The sequence below is a fragment of the Gopherus flavomarginatus genome, chromosome 15 (assembly GCF_025201925.1).
Source record: "Gopherus flavomarginatus isolate rGopFla2 chromosome 15, rGopFla2.mat.asm, whole genome shotgun sequence".
Lineage (NCBI taxonomy): Eukaryota > Metazoa > Chordata > Testudines > Testudinidae > Gopherus > Gopherus flavomarginatus.
In genome coordinates, this window is record NC_066631.1 from 16,739,676 (window position 1) to 16,752,394 (window position 12,719).

The 12,719-nt window shown below is 43.8% G+C and overlaps 1 protein-coding gene across 10 annotated transcripts in view; it reads right to left on the reverse strand.

Moving 5' to 3' along the window:
* Positions 1-9,865: 9,865 nt before the first annotated feature.
* Positions 9,866-12,719, reverse strand: part of GNB1L (G protein subunit beta 1 like) — a 56,739-nt gene continuing 53,885 nt past the window's right edge. For 8 of the 10 annotated variants that reach the window (XM_050924187.1, XM_050924186.1, XM_050924182.1 and 5 more), the window contains one exon: positions 10,277-11,664. In XM_050924187.1, coding sequence (XP_050780144.1) covers positions 11,356-11,664 — 309 coding nt within the window. In that variant the 3' untranslated portion in view covers positions 10,277-11,355. Of the gene's footprint in view, positions 9,961-10,276; positions 11,665-12,719 lie in introns of those variants that run through there. The other 2 variants (XM_050924190.1, XM_050924189.1) reach the window with 2 other exon arrangements.

Genomic DNA, 12,719 nt, shown 5'->3' on the forward strand with positions numbered 1-12,719 from the left:
ACGGGGGGGGGAATGAGAGCGCGACAGGCTGACGGGAATGTGTGTGAGAGACAGACACTCTGCCTGACAGGTGTGAGGGGCGGAGAGAGCGACTGACAGGGCTGTGTGTGTGTGTGAGAGAGAGAGAGAGAGAAATGGTGTGAGGGAGCGATACGGGGTGTGTATGTGTGTGTGTGTGAGAGAGAGAGAGAGAGAGAGAGAAAAAAATGGTGTGAGGGAGAGTGACGGGGTGTGTGTGTGAGCGATACGGGGTGTGTGTGTGTGTGTGTGTGTGTGTGTGTGTGTGAGAGAGAGAGAGAGAGAAATGGTGTGAGGGAGAGAGACGGTGTGTGAGAGACGGGGCGAGGGGAGGGGCAGACACAGCTTTCGGGGGGGGGGCGAGGAGGTGCCAAATGCCCCTCCCCAGCAGCGGGGCGGACAAGCCCCAGGCCCTGCGGCGCGTGTCTCGGGGCTGTGTACGGGGCGCACGGCTGAGGCGGGACGCGCGGATCCGGGGACGGAAACCAGCCACGCTGCGGCGACCCGTTGGCCTCCAGCGTTTTCTCGGGGGAGCGAAGCGCCACCCTGTCCCGCTGCCGCGCACAAGAGCCCGCGGGCGCCGCCGGGCCGGGCCGCTGCTAGGCCTACCGAGCCGTCCCCATGGCTAGCCCAGCGCCTTGGCCCCAGGCGGCAGGAGACGCCGGCGAGCGCTGCGGGATGCCCGCCCCCCAGGCAGGCTGCTCCAGACGGGGCGTGTCCCTGGTGGTCCGGGAGCGCAGCAAAGGCAACGGCTCAGCCCCAGCCATGGGGCTTTACCAACACCCGCAGGGGCAGTGGGGAAGGGCCCTGTTCGCTTCAGTCACATGCTACCATGGGCAAGTCACAACCGCTTTGTGGACCCTTCTCCACCGGTGAAAGGGCGCTAATAGCCGGGGGGGGGGGGGTGGCTAGGAAGGCTAATTAATGTGTGAAAGCACCTTTCTAGCCGGTTCCACCCAAGGATCTCAGGTTATTTAGTTTTATTCTTCGCCTATCTCCTCTTCAGCCTGAGAACAGTCAACCTGGGGGTTCCTCCGCGTTCTTGCTACTTTTACTGCCTCCTGGCTCAGCCTTATAAATTGAGAATAGGTTGAGTGGCTGCTGTGGCTGACATCACTGTCAGATCTAGAACTGCCTCCGTAGCTAGATCAGTTTTGAACATCAGGTTACTTTCTACCTAGTCAAACTGCTGTCTTAAAGAAAGCGCCTTTTACACACCCACCCACCCTACCTTCGTGCTGTTGGCTGGCTCTGAAAACTGAACTATTCTCGCAGAGCTGTGGCTAAAGAGCAAATGCCGCCTACAGAGCAAGTTGTGCATTGCATCTTCCATGAATTTGCAGATGTACACGACTGATTTGAAAAAAACCTACATTTTAACAAGGTATGATGTGACACACAAAAAGATCTGTGGTGTTTCAAAGATGTCTAAGTAAGGAAATATCTTTGTGAAGGATTCCAGAATAACTCTCCATACAGTAATATTCAGCGGTGTTCATACATTATTTCATGTTATTAAAAAAATCAGAGGGATGACATCATGATTCAAATAAGAAATCAGCCCTTGATAAATTGCGCTATACAGAAGTAACTAACTTTATTTCCATTTTTAATTACTCATGTCCAGTTCATCTGTAAATTAGATACATAATTTACCAGAGGGGCTGAAATGATCTGATAAAAGCAAACAGATCTTTACCTTTCAATAGTGACTATTACTATGAAGTTAGTGTGTATTTAAATCCATCATTTGTCAATAAAGTAACCTTTGAGGATCTGGGGGCTAGTGTGTATTTAAGCTCCTAACTTCCATTGATTTCAGTGGTTAAGAGCTTAAAAACCCCGTGTGCCAAAAAAAAACACTTAAAAAACCCCAGAAATCATTTACTAAAGATACGATAGGTTAGTAAATTGGCACACACATTTGTGTAATATACTTATTATATCTCATTTCCTTGCTTTTCTGTTTTATGAAATTCAGATAACCTTGTATATGTCACATATGGTTTGCATATATATGCAAAAGGATTAGCCAAATAAAATGTTGTAAAGTATGATAAATATGTTCTTTCCATATGGGAAATAAAATGTTTCCAGATTAAAAAAAGAAAAGCTTATGAAGAGCAGTCTTAATAAAATAATTACAATAAGCAAACTCTTGTACTCATGGTAAATATATACATTTCACATAGAAAAGTGACAGAGACCAAAAGCCAGGAAACTCACACTTAAGGACTAATTCTGCAAGGGTTCTGTATGCAGAATTTCCATTATAGTCAATGAAACTTCTAGCAGGACTGGATGCTATATTATCATAGCACTTGAACTGCTATCTGACGATCTCAAGATGATAATGAATTAGGCTGCACATTGAAGCTGAGGAAATATGCCATATGCCCATACTCATTTTGGGGCTATCACTCATTTTAGTTCCATTGCTCCCTGTCTTCTACTTGAGTTTATGGTGTCCTTTCACTTTCATTGTTGAAAATGAAGGAGGGCTCAACCCTGTAAGGCTGATGACCTCCGTCCCAATACAAAGCACGGGCACATGCTCAAATATATTAAACGTGATGGGACTTCCACTTGGAAGCAGGCACTTGAGCTCTCTGGTCCCAATTCAGAGATCAGCACTTCACACCTTTCAGGAGTGAGAAATAAAGTATAATGAAACTGCGCTCAGGGAAAGTCCTTTCTATGAAGAGCTCCCACCACATTTTCAGTTTCCTGCATATCTATCTCATTTGGGGTCTTTGTCCCACAGCACATCCCAGATTTGGGCCTTGGCAGGCTGAGAACTATATGCAAATGTTTCACACTGAAGGTGGCCATAATAAATGAAGGTGGTTTCCCTAGAAGTTAGAACAGGTGATTTTAGTGGTGGAGTCATGAAGTCCTCGTGCAGCATGGTACCGCTCTGTAAAATGGGCATTAATATTTATCTGTCTTTGTAAAGTGCTCTGAGCGCCTTGGTCTATAACTGCATGCCCATCAGTTACCAAAGTAAGCTAAATCCCTATGAGCAAGATGTTAAAACTGTTTGAAAAAAGAACAGGAGTACTTGTGGCACCTTAGAGACTAAAATTTATTTGAGCATAAGCTTTGTGGGCTAAAACCGACTTCATAGGATGCATCAGGAAGTGCATCTGGAGTTTGCAACATCAATTTTTAGATGGCTTTAGTTAAACTGGTGAACCCTTCATAATATAGGCAAGACTTCTACGTTGTTATTTGCGTTTCACTCTGCTGCTCCCTGCCCAGTCACTTGCTCCTTTCAGTGGATTTCGTTCTCTATTCTGCCCCAGTACTTCAGTGCCTCCCCAACTTCTTCTCATGTAGACTGCAAAGCTCAATAGTAGTAGCTGTCAGGTCACCTGCTCAAACCCCATTATGTTTTGATGGGTTCAAAATGAGGAAGAACAAGCCCACTCCTTCGTCTTCGCCCCCTTTAAAGGGCAGGGGCAGCACTGGGAAAATGGAGTAGGGAAGCTGTTTTTTCAGCATCACTTTGCACATGTCAGCAAACATGAAGGGAGTCTCTGAATCAATTCCCTTTCCTGCTGCTGTTTGCTGCTTCAAACCAGATGGGCACACGTGCTAACCCTTTAAAGATTCACGCTCTCTGGTGAGTTTGGTGCCAAGGCTGCATGCCATCGAGAACCCAAGGCAAAAAGTAAAAGACAAAGGTTACAATAGACATTAAGTTAAAAGCAGTGTAGGTGGGGATCCACTTAAGATTTAATACCAGCAATTATAGGCTTTTTAATTACAACCAAGAGGGATGCCATGACTGCATTTTCTACCAAGTTCAAAATGATTGTGTAAAACCAACCATTAATCTTGCCTCCAACACATATGCCTGGACGTCTCTCCAGCAGATATTGCTACACAACTGGGGATTGTATGCATCATGAGAAAAGCCATGGCTTGGGCTGGTAACAGGGGCAGAAGTCTTATTTCCTGATTTTTGTTGGCTGTGCATTTTGGCACAAACTGCATGTGCTCTGATCTGGCTTCAATCCCACATGTCCACAGGTTACTTCTGCTCCTGATGGGAGCTGAGAGGGATAGTGCCATGGCTGTCCAGAATGCTGGCATGTGATTAATGCTGCTTTTTTGCAGTTCTAATGTACATACATTCAGGGGGAAACTTAATTGAAGCAGAATGTGTCCCATATTCTCTAGCTTTCATAAGTGTTGTTAAATTAGAACTTCTAAACAAAACATTCTTAATCATAAATGTGCAAGCATAATTTGCCTCTCTCATCTATTCCATATTGGGCTTTGTAACATGATGTAACAAACTGGCTACCAAATGTGTACCACTCTCTTCTACTGGAAGGCATCAGAACTGCTCAAGAGTGTGCCATAGGCCCTATACTCCTAAGAGGTAGTGGAGATTCTCCTGTAGTGCAAGTGGCTGGACCTGTGCTGTCTGGGGTAGGAGGTACGAATTCTATTACCGACATTATTGTAACATTTGGATTTGCCACTGTTTGCAGTATAGTGGCAACCACAGAGTCCTTCAGGCAGGTACAGTTTTGTCTCAACAATTTGTTAGATGTGTGTGCATGGTTTCTAAAAGACCCTTTTCAGGTTGCAATTTGCACCATTTCCTAACACATTGAAAACATTATAATAAAGAGAGCAAATGAGTATGAAGATGGAATTAGTGTACTGGTACAAAAGGACAGCTAAATTCCAGGACAAATCTCTAGCTAGACTTCTTCCCCACCTCAATGCTCCTCGTAAGGCTTGTGATCAGAATCTGGTACCTCTGGATACTGTAGAATTAGTTTGCTTTGGGAACCTTTAAGGTTTCCCAGGATCTCTGGATCACCTAAGGGACACATTTGTAGCCACAGTACTGAACTATGCATCAGATTCCTTGGGGCAAAGTCAGAATAAAGCAACACACATCATAACGCTGGTAAAACATGCACAGATATATTTCACACCATTAATCACATGGGCAAAACATTCACAATTCAGGGATTATGTTGCTACAATCCCAGCTATGTGGTTTAATAATACATTAAAGTGCCAAAGGCTGCATGATGGATGGGATTGAGAGGGAATAAACCACTAATAGCTAAAAGTTAGAATGAACCTCCTCAGGCATGTGCATTAAATATAGAGGGGTCATTTCTCTGGTACAAACTGCTCAGTCTAAGATTTTCCTTTCACTAGGCTGAATAAATGCAGCTGAATCTAAGAAGCACACACACCAACAAAAGGAGGAAACAGCTGCTTCAACCCAAATAATCCTGGTATCCGATAACATTATGCAAACATTTTTAGGGACCAACTGAAAACAAGCACCATAGCGGTGATGCAGTTGACAACCCTAAAAGACAGACCTAAAGGTGGCAATTCTGCAACAGAAAAGCTTCAAAAACAGACTCCAAAGAGAAACGGCTGAACTTGAATTAATATGCAAATTAGACACTATCAAGCTAGGCTTGAATAGAGACTGGGAATGGCTGAACCATTACACACATTGAATCTATTTCCCCATGTTAAGTATTCTCACAGCTTCTTGTCAAACTGTCTGTAATGGGCCATCTTGATTATCACTACAAACGTTTTTTTTTTCTCTTCATTAGCTTCTTAGAGTTGGTAGGACAACTCCCCCCTTTTCATGTTCTCTGTATATTTATCTCCTCACTATATGTTCCATTCTATGCATCCAGTGAAGTGGGCTGTAGCCCACAGAAGCTTATGCTCAAATCAATTTGTTAGCCTCTAAAGTGCCACAAGTACTCCTGTTCTTTTTGCGGATACAGACTAACACGGCTGCTACTCTGACCCTAAAAGACAGGCTGCCAGGGCTATTCTGGGATGGGTTGCTCAAAATCTCTTCCGCTTTGCATGAAATCCAAAACCAGGCATCATCAGCCCAGAAAGTGACAGCAAGAATGACTTTATAGCCTGGTGGTGAGGGCACTCTGGAGGAGTCATATCCTTGCTCCAATGAATATTTAATCCGCCCCCTCCCCATCTTTTGTGCGGGTGCGGTGTGCTCAGAGCATGCCTCCTAAATCAGGCTCCACAGGTCAGGCAGGTAAGGAGCCACCTGGTCTGGGAATCCCTCTGAGCCTTAGCTATAAGCTTGATGCCAAGCTGCTCAGCAGTGTCAGGACTTGGGCAGCTGTGCATACGCCCTCTGGCAGAAACGGATACCCACAGATTTGGTGCAGCTAAACAGTGGTTTCATGCATGCCAGTGGTGCCTAAATGTTGACTTAGGCACTTAACCGCTCCTTCAGGGACCTTAGTCACACAATGTCTGTGCTGTGGTGTCTGAAATGCTTTCAGTACCTCTAATGCTACAAAAGAGTGCTGGAGTTATAGGCCAACTACATCACTGGAGCAACCGCACTGGCTTCAGTGAAGGTACACCAGCTATGAAATTGGCCTAACAGGTGTGAATAATAGGAGTGAGCTGTTTGGGGAGTGTGTTGTTCTCTGTGGCTGCATACAACTATTTAATTGCTCTCAAAGGCCAAATTGATGCTGCCATGTGGCAAAGAAGATACATGCTCAGCTGGAAAAATGCCTCCAGCACTGGGACGCAGACTAGAATTTCCAAACAGTGTGTGAATAACAGAAAGTCCCTGCATTTTTACCAGCTCATCTCCATAATTCACGTGGGAGCACACTGTAAAGTCATGCTTAAAGGCTTTGTATGCATCACCGCTTGGCTGAAACACATATTGTTGTCTTAACACATCATGTCCTATTCAACCGGGCAGGACACAGTGATCCACATTTTCACACCACAGTGACAATGCTAGATAAGGAAATGCATTGATCTTCCACTCAGCAATTCTTGCATTTTGCTCAGATAATTAACCTGGCTGCTGCACTAGTGAGTTATTTCCCTCTTTCGCTCTACTGGGGACACTGAAGAGTCTTTATGAGTCTGTAGTTTTGTTTGCTAGCATTGGACAAAATCAAGTCTTGTAAGATGCATTTTAAACATACTAGAAACTATCACACGGCATTGACTTTAAAGTTATCCATCTTTAAAAAGGTAGGGATCCACAGTGTGTAACTTATGCCACTATTACTAATCACTAATTTCAATTTCAGAGTGCAGGAGGGAAGGTTTTACAATTCGCTCTTTTCACAGGCCCTCACGCTGACTAGGGCGAGCTCTCTTCCTCTTCCCTAGCTCATCTCCACTTCGAAGCAGAACACCCTGCTCACCACATTCGGAGCACAGGAAGAGCTTGGAACTAACGGATTCATTTACAGGCAACATCTGAGGGTCAGAGGTCAGCATTCATCCCATTGGTGATAAATATTCCATGTAATTGCTGTACAAATGCTAGTGTTTGGGATTTATTTCAATTAGCTTATGAATGTTGGTTGCTTCCCACTCCCTCCCCCAGGGTGACAGATACACCACTTCTTGGGAGGAAGCCTTTTTGCAACAATTTAGCTGTCATCACCTTCACTCCTGACTCCTTTAAGCCAAGTACAGGCTAGTCGTATTCCTCTCTGACAGGTGAGATTCAGGGGCTAACTCCATCAGTTTGTGGTGGTTCTTTACTCAAAACCTACCTGAAAGCAAATGAATCAGCTGAAATCTTCAGTGGGATAAACATGACCATATTACATTTTAAGAAGGAATTTTAACTCTTCTGGGAATATTTTATACTGGTTTCTTAGATGTGATCAGGTAGATGTGACATATTTATAATCCTGGAGACAGGCCCAACCCAACACTTTGATTTGAACACGTCTTTACTTTGGGAAAGTTCAGGTCTGAGACTGAAATTTATGTCTTGATCCTGAAGTAAATAACTTTATAAATTTCAGGAAAGTTGTGATCCAGATCAAGATTTTGCAGTCAGATAATGTATCCAAGCAAATCTTTAGAACCAGTAACTTAGATGGAAACTAAAAAATGCATTTAACCCCCCACAATTGATTAGGATGATGAAAAAAATATCATTGCTAATGTACAGTGCCGATTAACCCTTTTACCTATGAAGTACTCATTACTACGTGCAGGTTGAAGAGGCAAAATACAAATCCTATTCCTGCATGCCGATCTGCACATATAGGTCCTCCCTCCTCTTAAAGTTAATAACACTCCATGCCCTGATGTGTGTATCTATTTGTGGGATTGAAGTTTTGTGTTCATCTCCTTAATTTTAAATTTGTTCTTGTGCAAGATTGGGATTTTTTTTTAAACTACCTAGTCACACAAATATAAACATCTACTGCAGCAAAGGGTGATAATTTGATCATGAAGGAACATATAAGAATATTTGCAAAGAGCTAGTAAATAGTAAATATCAGGCTACTTTAAGAATCCTTTGAGCATCTCCACAACGATGACAGACAGTGAACTCTGACTACAAAGGCTGCCTTTAAAGCCAGAGAAAAATAGACCGCTGGTAAGTTTGTCAGTGAACAGAGATTAAACTACAAGTCCAGATCAAACAATACTCTCAATTAGCAAGTGCTTTGCTTATTAATCTTTGCTTGGAGAAGGCTTGAAAGAGCTGTTTATGAATAATGAATGTTCAATAAGATTAGGTGTCATGTCACCCTACAATTTCCATTGCAAGTACTGGATCAGGTTTTAAGATACTCGAGCATGTTTCAGAGACAGAAGTGCAACTCCAATTCTTTAAAAACCTGGAAGTATTTTTTTTAAAGATTCCATTGCAGATGGAATATCTTAGCACAGATGAACAAAGACTCACTCTCTATTCAAAGCAGTACTCATTGACATGGATTGAGTTCATCAACTCAAAACCAAAGTGACAGCAGCTATATAGGAAACATTAACTACATAGAGGAGAAAAATAAATTGGGCCTGAAAGTTAGGATATGTCTACACTGCTCACGTTACAGCGTGGCCGACACAGCCCTGTGACATGGGCAGTGTAGTCACACTTTATCGTCAGGGGAGAGCTCTCCCGGTGATAAAAAATAACCACCCCGAATGAGGGGTGGTAGCTTTATTGCTGAGAGCCCGGCGTTGTCTATACTGGCACTTTTCAGCTCTAAAACTTTGTCGCTCAGGGGGGTGTTTTTTCACACCCCCAAATTACTAAAGTTTTAGCACTGAAAGTGGCAGTGGAGACACAGCCTTAGCTTCACCTTAATACTCCCAACTCCTCTTTATCTGATTTGTAAATAAACAAATCAAACAGCGACTATGAGTCTGGCCCTGAATCTTTAATCTGATAAAACTCCAATCAAAACCAAGGACCTTCCTGGAGAAGGGTGATCTCCTAGGGTTTAATCATATGTAACTGGAGTCAGTAGGAGTTTTGCCATTCATCTCAATAGGTGCAGGGCCTTAATACATGTGAATTCAGCAGGAGGTGTCCTGTGGTAGGATTAGGGGAGTCTCTGAGATCAGAGGGGTACCACTGCAATTTAATATAAAAGAATAAGAAACAGTGGCTTTCTTTCCATCATAAGTCCCCATCTGCTTTGTGGGGAGGAAAACTGTGAGGTTCCTTGTATCATTCAAAGAGGACTCCTCGTTGTTTTTACTGATACAGACTAACATGGCGATCCCTCTGAAACTTGTATCATTCAGTCAGGCTTCTTGTGTATCTCAGGAAGATGGTGCTATGGAGATTGCTGAGCACAGACCCCTCTCTTCTGCCTGGGAAGTGGAAGATATGTAGAGATCCTGGCATGATCGTTTCACATACACATATACCGTCTAGATGTAATGAGCGTCTGCAACTCCCAATGACTGGCTCAAAGATGCTCAGAATCAGGCCTCCTCTAACTCACATGTGCAGAATAAACCTCCACAGAGCTGACTATAGAGAGAAAAATAACCAAAGAAATGCAAGAACACATTTCAGTGTGTGACACCAGTTTAAACGGGAAGTGCAGAGTTTTATTAGTAAAAGCCTTGTTGCAGTATATTTTATGTTCTGTAATTGGAAGAACACTGGGGCTTGGCACTTAAGGAAAATTTCTTGTACAGAGTTAGAAAGCACTTGTTCAACAAGATCATCCCTGCATGTACAGTACAGGCGCACAGCAGGTCCAGGTTTTAGATTTAGCTTTCGCATCAGCATTACACAAGTTTGGGTTTTGAACTGTAGTTCTGAAGTCTTTCAATGCTGCTGTCCAATTCATTTCTGACCAGTTCTCCTTTGATGTCCAGCCCCATAAATGGGTAGGGACAAGCATTTTCAATAAAACATCAACAGAACAGCACTGGTATCCCCAAAATCCCCCTTTGCAGAACAGACACTTTTTTTCTGATGCTAAATATTTCTGATGCCAAGAACCACCTAGCATTTCGAAATTACTCTGTATTTAAAGTCACACTGTTAATTGCTTTTATGGTGTACATATAAGTGCATCTTATTGGCAAACCTTAATTCAGTGGTGAGGTTTCCTGGCCTGCGAACAGACTGTTACTGCTCAAATATATTTGAAAAGGAGAATGCTAGTACTGTGCCTTGACTCAAGCAAAAACAATCAACTTTTGGAATGGATTTCAGCTTCCACGACCATGGAGATGACAAACTAAAGGGTAAATTTTCAGCGTAGTGCAGAAGGATTTATCCATGCTATTCCCATTGATGTTAATGGGAGATGTGTAGCCAAATCCCTGGCTCACCATACTGAAAATTTACCCCAAATCTCCAAGGAGAAGGGCGCTAATTGGATTGCTCAGTTTAAATCCTTCTGCTAGTCAGTCTATGGAAAGGCTTTAGCACTGGCTCTGAAAAAGGCATGGAAAGATTCCTTTTTCTTTCTATGATTAATTGTGAGGCTCGAGGTGACAGGGGACATAATGAAATTCATAAATGCCAAAAGCCATCCCTAGTCACATTCTTTGGCTGTTGGCTTAAGCTAGAAACTGACAGAAGTGTGAACAAATCAAGGTTGGTTTGATAGCTTTTCAGTTACGGGGAAGAAAAAGTAACTGACATGAGAAACTGCTATGGATGGTTTAAGGTTTCAAGTTCACATAAAACTGATTCTTCGCACTTACGTCCATGAAGGATCTCTACATGATTTGGAACCCAGTGTACTCTAGACCACCCCATGCCTGAGTGACAGCACCTATCTCCATTTTACAGATGAGGAAACTGGCACAAAGAATCAAAACAATTTGCCAAAAGAAGCATGTGGCAGAGGATGCAACAGAATCCATCTCTGCTAGGCCTTTGCCTTAACTGCATGATCATCCATTCTTCCCTTCCTAGCACTGGTTTTCCCTTCTACAACAACACATTTTCTATAGGGAATAGGTCTTTCTAGGGACTTGCGCTCAAACTGCAGATGGTTTAATACTTCCCCATCCCCAGATTTTAATCACACAATATCTGGTTTATCAGTCCGGCTTTCTAGTTTCCAAAGGACAGTGCAAAGCACCTGAGGTTTGATTATAGATTGACCAGATACTAATGCGGTGGTCTTTGGAGCCAGCTGCCAGCAGTCTTTCACTTGGCCTACTGTGATCTGAGAAGGATACACAGTGGACAGTTGCTGTGTGGTAGTCCAGTATTGCCAAGGGCTTCAGTTTCTTCCAGCCAAAGATTCTGATACGATGATCCCACCCTGCTGTTGCCAGGATCTTCTTGTCCTGGCGGATGGCAACATCAGCAATCCCAGCATTGACGAGTTTGTGTGTTTTCTGAACCTGAGCGATAAAGTTAAAGTTATTTAAAGTGAGTGCAAGATAACAAAATCTTCGTGATTTTAGAGTTAGCAATACATACACAGGTATCAATTTGCCTGTTAGTGGGTATCCCAACTTCTAAACCACACGTGGGAGTGATGCAATGGTCAGGATAACAGTAGATAGAGACAGAAGAGCACAAGAGACTACCTTCAGCATGGTCTCTTTAAAAAAAAAAAAAAAGTGTCCCTTGTACACTTATTGCAATTTAAATGGTTTCTACTCTGCCATCACTGAAAAACTGGTTTAAATGAGAATAGTCAGACTATACAGCTTTGCCCTCTCATTCTTGTTATTCTTAGAGATGGGCCTGAGCTGCAAAGTTTAGAGCCACAGCCTTGTTTCCAGACTTCAGGGGTATTCCTATGAAGGGTTTTTGGCCTAGTATGAAACTACCTGCTACTGGTTCCTACGGATGTGGTCCCCTGAATCACGAATATGCTGTGATGGCACTCAACATAGAGCCCTGGGAAAGGAATGCTTCCAAGAATGAGGTCACAGTGTCAGTGAATCTGTATTTCCAGCACTCATTCCCAGGAGACTTTTGATGCACCCACTAGCAAGAAGCAGGGGCAGCTCTATGTTTTTTGCTGCCCCAAGCACGGCAGTCAGGCGGCCTTCGGCGGCATGCCTGTGGGCGGTCCACTGGTCATGCGGATTCGGCAGCGGCTCTGTGGTTCTGCGCCTTCGGTGTACCTGCCGCCGAATTGCCGCCAAAGTCGTGGGACTGGTGGACCTCCCTCAGGCATGCCGCCGAAGGCTGCCTGACTGTTGCCCTTACAGCGACTGGCACGCCACCCCCCCATTGCCGCCCCAGGCACACGCTTGCTGCGCTGGTGCCTGGAGCTGCCCCTGGTGAGAAGGGGATCATGAACTAGTTACTGATTTCAAACTTGGGAGCATTTTACTGTTGTTGTTAGAGGATTCTTTGGGTTCACACTTGTGAGGTGCACAACTTGGCCTTAGCAGCAGCTGAGAGCAGTTAGCATCCCTAAGGAGATACTGAGCACTTTGCA